The sequence below is a fragment of the Podarcis melisellensis genome (genome assembly GCF_964234715.1).
Source record: "Podarcis melisellensis genome assembly, chromosome: 14".
Classification (NCBI taxonomy): domain Eukaryota; kingdom Metazoa; phylum Chordata; class Lepidosauria; order Squamata; family Lacertidae; genus Podarcis; species Podarcis melisellensis.
Window position 1 is genome coordinate 36,528,375 of NC_138546.1, and position 13,550 is coordinate 36,541,924.

The following is a 13,550-nucleotide window of genomic DNA, read 5'->3' on the forward strand; positions in this document are numbered from 1 at the left end:
GGCCAAATAAAATCCTTGGTATTCTTATTTAGGAAGGGTGCTGCTTGATTTGCAGCAATGAGCAGCTGTCGTTGATTGTTTTTAAACTCTGTGGCCTGAAAAGCTTCAGCTGCGGTTTCTGCAGAGAAAACCTCTTATAATAAAGGGTCAAATGCAAGCAAGCTTTCTTCACTGAACTGGGTACCTAGCTTCCAAGCCAGGTAAGTGAGGCAGCATGGCTGCACTGTACACTAAAAGGAATTTGAAATTCTACACCAAGAAATCCTGAACTCTGTGATCTCTGTGTTCAAATGATTCGGATGAGTTTCGTAACTTCCTGTAGAATTCTGCTTGTGTTTGTCATGGGGAGAGCTCAGCAAATCTCTCGATTTTGGTTCTTCTCAGTTTCTCATTCCCCCCCCCCCCCGTTGAGATGAAATCCAGGTCTCCACATTTCCAGATCATTTTGTGATTTATTTACTTTTCTAATTCCTCATGAAAATTCATCAGCATTTTTGTGTAAGTTTCTCCTAAAGCATATATTTTTGTAAGCAGTTTTGCCCAATATGCACATTTTTGCAAAGCATTTCCCCCTTAATGTTTATATATTCCTAATATAATGCATTTTTGAAACTTATTTCCACTTATGCATACTTTGCCATTTTTTTAAAAAAAGTGCCTTTTGTGCACATTACTTGACTGAAGAAAGCATTGCAAAATTCGGAGGTGTGAATTTTGAAGAACAGCTGTGTTCCATTCTGCGTATTGTTTCAGAAAGTTCAAATTAGGTAAATTTGCCTTTAAATAGGCACTGAATTGAATTTCTTCCCCTATCTCTATCATGGTAGGATGCAGAAAACTCTATAGGCTGTAGGAGCTCTACCATTGGACATAGGGCTAAAATGTGCTCAGTCTCTCCTGAGTTCTGAGGTTCCTTCAGACATTGCCCACATGCTTTCAAGCCTATGTCTGTAGCCTTGAGGACCAGAAGTGTTGTTTTTTTAAGGAAACAAAACCTAGAGGTGCTTAGAATGCTATATTTTGCATCTAATAACCAGTTTCGTGCAACTGCAGAAAACCCACAAACCTGCCAATTACTTATTTCCTTGTCACATGGCAACCAATATGAGCAGCTCCAGATTTTTGCCTACATGTTTCCAAGAAGACATTTTTTGCTGCTACCATCATGTCAGGAAACATAATATTTTTATCCTAACCCTGACACAGAAATTGATTTTTTTGTGTTGAAGGTGGAAGCGGTGGGGAGGAGAGAAATCATACTTAAACAAAGCACTCCTGGGTTTAAACTGAGACAAAACTGTTCTAAAGCATATTTTGTGATTACACCCCCCCTTTTTTTTGCTATGTCTGAGAAGTCTGCCCTTCACTCACCAGTGTGATAATGCCCTAAACTTTCCTTCCAAGGCAAAGGCAGAAGAGCTGGCAGCACAGAAGCAGAAGGAACAATAAGCTTGACCTTCTGGAAAATTACATATGGACTAAATCCTCCCGAAAAAGGGGGGAGGCCAGGTGAGGTGAGCCACACGTAAACAAGGCTGGTGCCACCAAGGCACAAAGGAAAACAACCAGGGCCCCACCCTCCTTCATAAAAGCAAGCAGTTGCAGGAGCAGGGAATGGCAGATGGGTTCAGCTGCTAACCTGCTGGGCCACTGCTGGAAAGGCAATTGTTGGGCCGAGTAGGAAAAAATAATCTCTTGATCCACAAAGAACTGATGGAGGAAGCCCAAATGCAGCTGAGCTGTCAGGAAGATCACAGGTACTCTTCAAGCTGTTACCTGTCTGTCTGCAATGAATTTGATTTTCTGATCTCCAGAAGTTTTTGTTTTTATCTTAGCCACGGATGGGAATCCATTGGTGCCAAGTTAGGTAGGGGTCAGGGATAAAGTTGATCAGCTTTCGTTTAAAGCCAAATTGATCAGATTTGCAGTTTTTGGAACAATGCACCACCTTGCAGAATTCGCACTTCTCTGAGTTTTGCAATGTTGTTCTCCAACCAAATGCATGTAGTAAGGTGGAACTGTGCATAAAAATATGCTCTGGAAAATATCATACAATAATGTATTATATTGGGATTAATTGCTTGGGGAGGGGGAATGTGTACCTTTGTCAAAACTGCATACAGGAATGTACTTATTAGGAGAGTTCACGCATTCGGGGAAAATGTTGGTGAACGCTCGTGGTTTTTGTAAAAAACAAAATGTGAATTGCTGCGGAAATGTGCAGACCTGAATTTAATGTGGGTTAAATGAGAAACTGCGTGAACCAAAATGGACAAATCCTTCCACCCCACGTGCCAAAATTTTCTTTTGGAGCCCAGCATGTACGGGCCTAGATAATATCAATGGTCTGGTGCAAGACACATCCAGGGCAGAACATATTCTGCTTCTGTTTGAACAGCTGCATCTCCCCCAGTGCTGGTTGGCTAAAGTAATTTGAGCAAGTGAACTCAGGTTAATTGGTTTAATTTTAAAATCAAAGCTTATTGTCAATGCGTTTTTTGTTTGATATTGAAGAATTCAGAGCAAACCTATTGAGCACCCACTTTCCCTGAATAGCTCAAATCTGGCAGTTGTAGAGGAAGGAGGACAGGAACCATCACATTTGGGTGCTATGGGTTTTTAATTTATACAATTAACCCTGCTAATTTGTCCTTCGGAATAGGGACAGGGTTGAGATCTCACGCTGCAGTCGTTTTATATCAGGAGATTGACACCTGCAGTAAACAGCTGTTGAAGGTCCCTGACTAACTGCTTCCTGTATCTACTTTTAGCATTGTCTGCTAATATTTGCTCTTTGGACAGATCCCAACAGCTGGGAATCTTTTCAAAGCGAGCCTCTAGCCAGAATAAGAGATGTAAATCCCACTCTCGATGTTGCCAAACAGCTTTTTAATGGCTAAGTTTTGCTTTCTTTCTGCCGAGGAGAGAATTTGCAGCTGGAACTGGAGAGGCCTTCAAGATTTTCACTGTGCTGGCTGCATGATAAGCCTGCCACTTTTTTCTTTCTTTTTTAAAAAGCCTTTTAAAGTGCTGCCTTGGAGGCAGAAATTAAGCTGATGCTGCTTTCCATATCGCTGCATTTCCATGCTGGAAAATGCACTGCTCTCTGCCTCCCGAGAAGCTAAAGGTACAGCTCCCACAACAGCTACATTCTACTTTCACTGTTGGAGTGAATATACCTGTTGCTGGAAATCACAGTGCAGAAAATGCTGTTGCACTCAGATCCCACTTGCGGGCTTCCGTTGACAACAGATTGGCTACTGTGAGACTAGACAGGCCATTGCCCTGATGTAGCAGGCATCTTTTCGTATTATGATTCTGCATTCATCCCCTCACTCTTGCCATGGTTTGCATGCTTGGAGAAGGCAGGTAGGGAGGAAGGGGAAAGCAGCCCAGGAAGCTCATGGCAGGAGGGCAACAATGGGCTCTGCAGCTGCATGGTCTTCCCTAGGGATCCTTTCCAAATTCCCTATCTCTGTATTCTCCGTAAGGAAGTGTCTCTAAATTAGCATGCTGCTGATAATGCTAAGATTGCAGGTTCGATCCCCATATAGGATGGCTGCAGTACTAGATCAGGCATGTTCATAGTCCATTTGGGGGGCATAATCTGGCCCACTGGTCAGTTTAATCTGGACCCCCTGTGGCAGTTTTTTCCCAAAACCAGTGTGGTGTAGTGGTTAAGAGTGGTAGTCTTGCAATCTGGTGAACCGGGTTCGCTTCCCCGCTCCTCCACATGCAGCTGCGGGGTGACCTTGGGCTAGTCACACTTCTCTGATGTCTCTCAGCCCCACTCACCTCACAGAATGTTTGTTGTGAGGGGGGAAGGGAAAGGAGAATGTTAGCTGCTTTGAGACTCCTCAGGGTAGTGATAAAGAGGGATATCAAATCCAAACTCCTCTTCTTCTAAAAAAGGCTAAACAATATCAAACTCAAAGAAAACTCAACAACTTCAAGCCAAAAAAGGTCAACAACATTGGTTGGCTCTTTGGTCGGCCCTCACGGCCCTTCACTTCATCAAATCTGGCCTTCTTTGAAGAAAGTTTAGACACCCCTGGACGAGATGCTCCTCAGGGTACCCATTCAACTCTGCAATTCTATTATTCTAGGTGGTACTACAGCATGGATCTGGGTCTTGGTTGGTGCTCAGTGATATTCACCCCCTACAAGTTAGCCTAGTAAGAGAAAGGGGTTGATACATTTGGGTGCTATGGGGGCGGTTTAGTAGATATTATAAACCCACCAATCTATTATTTAGTTCTGCCTTGAGCAGGAAGTGGTGGGAAACTTCAAACGACAGTGCAGATTAATTCCTCTGCTGAGTGTTTTTCCATGTGTGAGTGTACACACACACACACACACACACACAGGGGAGAGTTGCAAACAAACAAGTATTTGATAGGATTTATTTCATGCCTTAAGGTTCTAGAGAGGCTTACAGTATAAACACACAATATCAAGATGATTTTAAAAATGTATGTCTACCATTGATCATGGCCAAATTTGGTTACTCGGGAATCGTTTTCTATATTCTGCTGTTTGATATTTTTTTTTCTTGCCAGTCAATGCAAACTTCATTTTTAAAAGCAAGCCAGCAGCAGGACATGTAGCAAGTGTCCCGGCGAAGGTTGAAACTCAGCAGTTATGTAAGGTCTGCAGGACTTGGCGTCTGTTGTTCGTCACATGTTTCTGCCATCTGAAGTCGTGCTGAACGCTTGAAAACAAGAAAGTTGTCTGTGAGTGGCTAAACAATGGACAAATGAGAATAATCGAGGTCCTGTTTCATTATTTTAATTAGGGATGGGCAAGCATCAGGCTGATTGTCCTGAAAATGAATTGGACTTTTAAAAAAGTATTCACACTTTAAGTTCTCATCTCCCTCCATCTCAAAGCAACCATTTGGGAGGGGAAACTTGACTTGGAGAAAAGCTGGGGTAACAGGAGGTGGCAGAGGGCTCCCAGGGACACAGAATCAAGCTCCATGCTCCCTGACAGGAAACAACTACTTAAGGCAGGCATAGATAGGCAAACTTGGCCCTCCAGATGTTTTGGGACTACAATTCCCATCATCCCTGACCACTGGTCCTGTTAGCTAGGGGTCATGGGAGTTGTAGTCCCAAAACATCTGGAGGGCCAAGTTTGCCTATGCCTGACTTAGGCCTTTATAGGCCTTGTACCTGGCATTACATGGGAGTTGTAAGAAACAACAACAACAAACATCTGTGCAGCTTTGTAATCAGTGGTTAAAATCAGTGCATTTCATTCCACCATCTTAATATAAAATGGCACCCAATAGTATCCAAACACATGAAAACCCGCTTCTTCCATTTCAGGAACCATCATGCAAAATAGAGATTCAAAGGGTGCCTTTTCATGTAGTTTATATTGCACAAATCTTATTGTTGTAAACCTCTTTGATTATTTTATGACATAGTGGCAGTGCTTTTTTTCCTAAAAATATGTTTAGGGGTACTCTCATTTTGACTCAAGGAAATCACAGTTTTATAGTTCAGATCAGGGAAAATAAATACAGTAAATGGACAAAAGTACAAAATGTTTAGGGGTATGCATCCCACTGCGTTCCCCCCCCCCCCAGAAAAAAGCACCTCATAGTGGTATATAAATATTTTTTATATAGCAATGTGCTCACTGCGGCAAGAGGGCAAGTTAGTGTGCTTGTTCAGTTTTGGCCCTTCTATATAATATTTTTTAAATATATGGCCAGCTGATGACAGAAATGATTACTTCACTGTAGATCTTAATAGCAGGGCAGCAGTTCAAGTTAAGATAAAATGCAGTTGCTTTATTTCCACACGACTCTGGAGTCGTAAGGCTTAAGAAAACGGCCAGCTGGCAATATTCTGAAATTCTTCTTGGCTTTAGGTGCTGATAAATAGAAGAGTTAGGGTTTTGTTTTTTTCCAGTTTGAAAGAATGCAATTACTCTCCCCCCCCACCCCAAATCAAATACTTATGCATGACTCTAAACTAGTACTGTCAGTCTTTTGCCTGAAGTGTGTGTCTTGTTTGCCAAAGAATAATGTCACGGCCCCTTCAACATAGTGGCCAGTCTAATGCAAAACCCAACAAACTCCTCTTGTGTGGAGTTAAAGGTAAAGGGTAAAGGGACCCCTGACCATTAGGTCCAGTCGTGACCGACTCTGGGGTTGCGGTGCTCATCTCACTTTATTGGCCGAGGGAGCCGGCGTACAGCTTCTGGGTCATGTGGCCAGCATGACTAAGCTGCTTCTGGCGAACCAGAGCAGCGCACAGAAACGCCGGTTACCTTTCTGCCAGAGTGGTACCTATTTATCTACTTGCACTTTGACGTGCTCTTGAACTGCTAGGTTGGCAGGAGCAGGGACCAAGCAACGGGAACTCACCCCGTTTCGGGGAATCAGACCGCCGACCTTCTGATTGGCAAGTCCTAGGTTCTGTGGTTTAACCCACAGTGCCACCTGCATCCCTGCGTAGGGTTACCATCTCTTTAATGGCTAGAACAGTCTTTATCAACTTGGTGCCATCCAGATGTTTTGAACTAGAGCTCCCACCAGCCTACCATAGGGTGATGGGAGGGTTTGCCTCTCGACTGATAATGAAAGCTAGATGAATAGTGGACATAAACACCCAAAGAGGAATAATGTACTGTAGTGACCTAGCCTAGGTTGCTGAGCTTTTGGGGGGAACATCAGAGTGTGTTTAGGCTTTTAAAAAAGGATTTCAAAAGCATTTTTAAAAATAAATAAATAAAAATCACCCTGCTTGCCATGTGTCTGGGATTTCCTGGCCATTTTGCCGATTTGGCAAAAATCCGCCTGGATGCCATTTTCAGAGCCCGGTTCCTGGATGTTGTTGCTGTTGTTTAGTCGTGTCCGACTCTTCGTGACCCCATGGACCAGAGCACGCCAGGCCCTCCTGTTTTCCACTGCCTCCCACAGATTGGTCAGACACATGCTGGTAGCTTCGAGAACACTGTCCAACCATCTTGTCCTCTGTCATCCCCTTCTCCTTGTGCCCTCCATCTTTCCCAACATCAGGGTCTTTTCCAGGGAGTCTTCTCTTCTCATGAGGTGGCCAAATTATTGGAGCCTCAGCTTCAGGATCTGTCCTTCCAGTGAGCACTCAGGGCTGATTTCCTTCAGAATGGATAGGTTGGATCTTCTTGCAGTCCATGGGACTCTCAAGAGTCTCCTCCAGCTTGAATAACTCAGAGAAGCTATGAACTATGCCGAGCAGGTTCCTGGATATGGCGGCCCTAACCTAGCCACTTCAATTCCCTGTTGAGCTCAAATCTCCATTAGGATGGGGTTGTCTGCCTAGAAATGGACTGGACAATAAGGAAAACTGAAACTAAGGGAGAGAGACTACCCGTAACCCTTTTAAAATTGGTGGAAAGCTTTAATTTGATTGACATATGGAGATTTAAACACCCATTGGACAGGGAATTCGCTTCTTTCTCAGAACCAAATCAGTCTGCCAGAAGAATCGACTCAGTTTTGATATTTCCAGGGTCCAACATCTTCTCCCTGAATGATCTAAAATCAGTGGTAGAGCACATGCAAAAAGGACCCAGATCCCATCTGGCATCTCCAGATGGGACTACAAAATGTTCCTAATTAATACCCTTGAGAGCCACTGGCCAGTCCATGTAGACCTGTGTTAGAACTGTTGTAAAACAGGATCTCTTTCTGGCTTTGCATTTTTTCTTATCAACACAAGGGTTGGTGACCATGAGGACTGGGAGGGCAGAGGGCAGAAAGCCCCGCAAGTAGGTGGAGCTGAAGCCATTGACAGGCAGAGACCATTCATTCTTGCTTTCTCCCCATCCTATATATTTTCTGAGAATCCTCCGGAAAAATAATCTCTCAAAGGACCTGCTGATGGCATTTTACCATTGTACGGTTGAGAGTGTATTAACTTATGGTCTGTGTGTGTGGTTTGGGAGCTGCACAGTCAGGGAGAAAACAATGCTGTCCAGGGTTGTAAAGACTGCGGAGAGAATAACTGGGTGCACTCTTCCCACCTTGGATCAAATCTATGCTTCCAGGTGCCATAAGAAAGCTCCAGAGATAGCGCAGGATAGTGTGCACCCCAGAAAAGATCTCTTTCAGCTTCTGCCTTCTGGAAGAAGGTACAGAGTTATGAAGACTAGGACTAGCCGCTTGAGAAACAGTTTCTATCCAAATGCGATTTTGGTTTTAAACACAGTGTAAGGTTGTCTCTATGTGAGTATAGTGTATTCAGTTATGGGGTATCAGACTTTTTAGGGGCTAACAAGGCTGGGATGGTTGGGATAGCAGGCTTGTTGGTTTTTGAATGTCTGATATAGATTTTTTTTCCTTCCAATTTCATTGTTCTGTATGGGACAATGACAATAAAGATTATCGTATCTTCCCACCTGTTTATTCCCCCCCCCCCAAGCCAACATGTGACACTAAGGAGAAAGGGAGCTGACAGCCTGGTTCGACCCCAGGAAGTGGTTGTTAAGAGGCAGGCGGGTGGAGACTGGCTGACGGCATACTGAGATTGATGGGACAGTACCCCATTTGCCATAACAGACCACCCTGCCCAGGGACAAGGTGTGAAGGCCTCCAGGTGTACTATTTTTTATGCTAAGAAGGCACTGGGACGCGGGTGGCGCTGTGGGTTAAACCACAGAGCCTAGGACTTGCTGATCGAAAGGTCGGCGGTTCGAATCCCCGCGACGGGGTGAGCTCCTGTTGCTCGGTCCCAGCTCCTGCCCACCTAGCAGTTTGAAAGCACCTCAAAGTGAGAGTAGATAAATAGGAACCGCTCCGGCGGGAAGGTAAACGGCGTTTCTGTGTGCTGCGCTGGTGCTGGCTCGCCAGCTGCGGCTTAGTCACGCTGGCCACATGACCTGGAAGCTGTCTTCGGACAAGCGCCGTCTCCCGGCCTCTTGAGCGAGATGAGCGCGCAACCCCAGAGTTGGGCACGACTGGACCTAATGGTCAGGGGTACCTTTACCTTTAAGAAGGCACTATCCAAACTTCTGCTCACACTCGCACAGCACATTTGCCAAAAGCAAAGTTCCCACAACCGATCTACATTTAAAGTGGTGTGGTACTGTGTATCATAATGAATCATAACGTTTTGCCTATATGCAGTATGTCAAACTGAAGTAATATTTTTTTAAAAAAATATTGGCCAGTGTTAATGGTGGCTGATTTGCTTTAGGGTAATTGCAGCAAAGTCTTGTTATAACATCCTTGGCTTACTCAATGTCAACACTGTTAAAACGTTGGCCGTGCACTTGGTTTCTGCACAATCTTATTAATTCCCCCCTGCATTTTGATTCCCTTAAAGTGTAAAACTGGGCACAGTAGCTTTCTACCCGTTTTGTGTGTGCTTTCACTGACTACTCCTCCTGCTCAGCGCTTCCCTAACTAGCTTTCTGGCATCCTTTTATTTAATTGCCGCATCTCTGCTAGCCTAAAGACTGCAGCACCTGTCAAGGAGCAGCAGGGCTGAGGCCACTCGGAGGTGCACAAAAGGGCTTTATTTATTTTAAAAGTGTACACTGGTGGTGGCCCGGGAGAGGTGGCGGGAGCATTTTGAAAGTAGTGAATGAGGGAAGAGCAATTTTGACCCCAATCTTATCTCTATACAGTGGTACCTCGGGTTAAGTACTTAATTCGTTCCATTGTGTATTGTTTTGTAATGATTTGTTGGATCTCTGGACCATAATAAAAATAGATGATGATGATGACTTAATTCATTCCAGAGATCCATTCTTAACCTGAAACTGTTCTTAACCTGAAGCACCACTTTAGCTAATGGGGCCTCCCACTGCCGATGCGCCGTCGCTGTGCAATTTCTTTTCTCATCCTGAAGCAAAGTTCTCAACCCGAGGTAATATTTCTGGGTTAGCAGAGTCTGTAACCTAAAGCGTATGTAACCCAAGGTACCACTGTATAGCAAATTCTGGTTTGCATCCAACTTTATTCATTTTATACTTGAGGGGATGGCTTCTTCCCCATCATACTGTCCACAACAAGTTAAGATCTGCCCCCCCCCAAAAAAATTGTATGGGTGCACCCACCATCTTGACAGTGTGTTGGGTTAGGGAAATGCCTTCTCTATCATGTTTCCCCATTTGTGAGACTCGTTTGTGGGACCCAGGGAAGCTCACATGCCTCCTGGGTTGCTTCCAGACAACCTGCTTGTTGAGTGTTTTGTCCTGATTTGTCTACAAGGAGGTTAGACTGTGCCAGTTATTTCTTGAGCTTTCATTCTGATTTGTTGGTGGGGTGGTTATACAATGTTGTGTTAAGGTGGAGCCCAAAAAAACTTCCATTTGCTGGTATGTAATTGAATCCTGCGAGAAAATAGGGACATTTCAGAGTGTCCTTACACTAAAGTCTTTCAGGCATTAGGTGATCTTTTCCACTCTTATCTGTATTTAAAGCATTTTTACTGTTTTAGAATACTTTGCAGGTGAGGGACAGGGTATTATGGATGTGTTTCTGGGTTTCTGTCCTGGGTTTCCTTGGGAAGAAAGGTGGGATATAAATTCAGTGAATAATAAAATAATAATAATTTTGATTTCCCTGAGCTTTTAACCTCCAATGCATTTTCTTTTTTTAAAAAAATCTGCTGTGATTTATACTGTTGTCAGTAGTGGTTCTCCTCATTATTACTTTTATGAGGTATTGTCATCTGCCCAGGAAATGAATCAACCTGTCTTGAACCTCCTGGCATTAATTGCTTTAATTCTTGTGCTGTTTTAATGGGCTTGTTTTATTTCACATTTTAATTGTGGAGATTTCGCCGAATGTTTTGATGGAATTTTTTCATTGCGCATTTTAACGAATGCATGTTTGTATTTTATGTTATTTTTTGTAATTGGTTTTACACTTTGTAAGTTGCTTAGAAACCACTTTGGCAATGAAGCGGTATATAAATGAACACGACTCCTACTAATAAATGCTTTTTAAAAAAACAAAAACAAAAACCCTACACACACAAACACAGTGTTGTGATTTCATTTGCATTGTTGTAACCAGTTAACTGGATTCTCCCGAATGCTTGCTTGTGTGGTTGTGAAGTCTGGGTGCTGTTGCTTGTTGTGCTGTGGTGTGTACGCACATCTTCAAGCTGACACTAGTTTGTCAAATTTGAACCTTGGCATAATTTTTACTGAGTTTTTCTTCCTTCCTTTCTTTACATGCTGAGCTGTATGACTTGTGATCTCCATGCTGCATTCCTCTGGATTATCCTGTAACATGGGGCATTATTCCTTCTTCTGCCCCACCCTATAAATACTTAGTATATATATAAAATCTTAAATGGCGGCTCATGTTATCTTAAGCCTGCATAAAAGTTAAGAGTGAGGTGTGGTATGGAAAGCACACTTGTTGTCTTAGCTCTGCTGAGTCAAGAAAAGGGATAAACCAATATAGGCTTAGTCATACAATCAAGCCTAACCTTACCTCATTTTATTTTATTTAAAATAAATAACGAAATATCCATACCTGTGCAAAAAAACCCAAAGCATTCTCAAACTGCTGTTCTCCCCCCCCCCCCGCTCCTTTTTACAGGTCTTCAGAAGACAAGGGATATCTTCAAAGAGCATTTCCACACCCAAACATGTTCCTGACCAGCTGCTTAGTGGCCTTGGTGTTTATGCTCCCTGCTGTACAAATGGGTAAGTCTGGATGGATTTAATTGAATGGCCACAATATTCGTTTTATTTTCCACATTTTGTATTCTGCTTTTTTTAAAATATCACGAGGGGTTCTTAAATCAGGCTGCAAATAAAACTTAAAAAAAATGTTTGTATATATAATAATAATTAATAATTTTATTATTTGCAGCCCGCCCATCTGACTGGGTTTTCCCAGCCACTCTGGGCGGCTTCCAGCACATACAAAAACATAATAAAACATTATAACATTAAAAATTTCCCATTTAATTTAATAAGTGAAATATGATGGGATTCATAAATTGCACATAACCCCAGCATGCTAGGAACGCCCTCCTTTTTATTTATTTGCTTGTTTCAAAGAATGACAACTACAATCTCTCTCTCTCTCTCTCTCTCTCACACACACACACACACAAAATCTTTTTTTTAAATAGGCACATAAATATTAATAGAGTTTTATTCTGGAAAGGGAGAGTCACCTGTTTTGCTCCCCCCCAGCAGATAATTCAAAAAGCTTAAAGGTATTTGTATGGGTCTCTGTAGTTTCTCAGTCACTGGGCAGCTTTAAAACTCATCTCAGGGCCAAAAGAGCTTTAAAGTTCCTCTAAGTTCATGTTTTTCTAAATTTACACGGATGGTACGGGTGCTCAAGCCATTAAATATGGAGTGCTAGAGTTTGTTTCAGTGAAAATGCTGCTTACCCATACGTTCAAAGTGGGTGGATTAGGATTTTAAAGTACCTCCCCCTACAACTCATCACTCCCTCAAACCCCCAGAACCTGCATATTATTGAACATATTTTTCTTTTGTCTTCCTTGGTTTCTATTCTTCATGTCTTCCGTTGTGGAGCTCAGGGTGACATTTGTGGGGCCACTGTGAGGTGTCTCATCCAGACCCAGACCACACCCAGTCCTGCTTCGTTTCAGCAAAGTTTCTGCTGTACAGTGGTACCTTGGGTTACAGACGCTTCAGGTTATAGACTCCACTAACCCAGAAATAGTACCTCAGGTTAAGAACTTTGCTTCAGGATGAGAACAGAAATTGCACAGCGGCGGTGCATCGACAGTGGAAGGCGCCATTAGCTAAAGTGGTACCTCAGTTTAAGAACAGTTTCAGGTTAAGAACGGACCTCCAGAACGAATTAAGTTCTTAACCCAAGGTACCACTGTATCTACTCTTTAGAACAGAGGTTTTCAAGCTTTTTGAGTCCACGGCTCCCTTGACCAGCGACATTCTTTCTGAGGCACCCCTGTGGGGCCCAAGAGCCCAGTTATGTTACAGGGAACCAGGCAGAGGGCCTTCTTGGTGGTGGCGCCCGCCCTGTGGAACACCCTCCCAGCAGATGTCAAGGCAATAAACAATTATTTTATTTTTAAAAGACAACTTCCTGTTTACGGAAGCTTTTAATGTCTGATGCTGTATTGTTTTTAATATTCGCTTGGAAGCCGCCCAGAGTGGCTGGGGAAACCCAGCCAGATAGGCGGGGTATAAATAATAAATTATTATATTATGCAAGCCTTTGGGAGACAGAGATGTGAGAGGGCAGAGGAGGAGGGAGGGAAGAGGGACAGAGACCATGGTTGCCCACGGCACCCCTGACCATCATTCTAGGCACCCCAGGGTGCCACGGCACACTGGTTGAAAACCACTGCTTTAGAACAGGAGGTGCTCTGCAGGTGTTTCAGAACTCCAACTCCCATCATCCCCACCCTGTGCGGGTGATGGACAGGGAAGAGGGAAAATGAAGTCCATCAACATCTGGAGAGCAGTTGCTTCCCCCCTGCCTTTAGAACATGCCCTGTTTTCATGAAACACATTTCCAGAAATGAACGCTCAGAATTCAGAATTGCTACTCCCTGTCTAACTACCTGTTTTGCTTCTCGGGCTCA

At 43.4% G+C, this 13,550-nt stretch overlaps 1 protein-coding gene across 5 annotated transcripts in view; it reads left to right on the forward strand.

The window, feature by feature from the left end:
• The window catches only part of CEMIP (cell migration inducing hyaluronidase 1), a 167,154-nt gene that overhangs the window by 83,406 nt on the left and 70,198 nt on the right, over positions 1 to 13,550 (forward strand). For 4 of the 5 annotated variants that reach the window (XM_081888407.1, XM_081888408.1, XM_081888409.1 and 1 more), the window contains exon 2: positions 11,555 to 11,661. In XM_081888407.1, coding sequence (XP_081744533.1) covers positions 11,604 to 11,661 — 58 coding nt within the window. In that variant the 5' untranslated portion in view covers positions 11,555 to 11,603. Of the gene's footprint in view, positions 1 to 540; positions 1,758 to 11,554; positions 11,662 to 13,550 lie in introns of those variants that run through there. The other variant, XM_081888406.1, reaches the window with a different exon arrangement.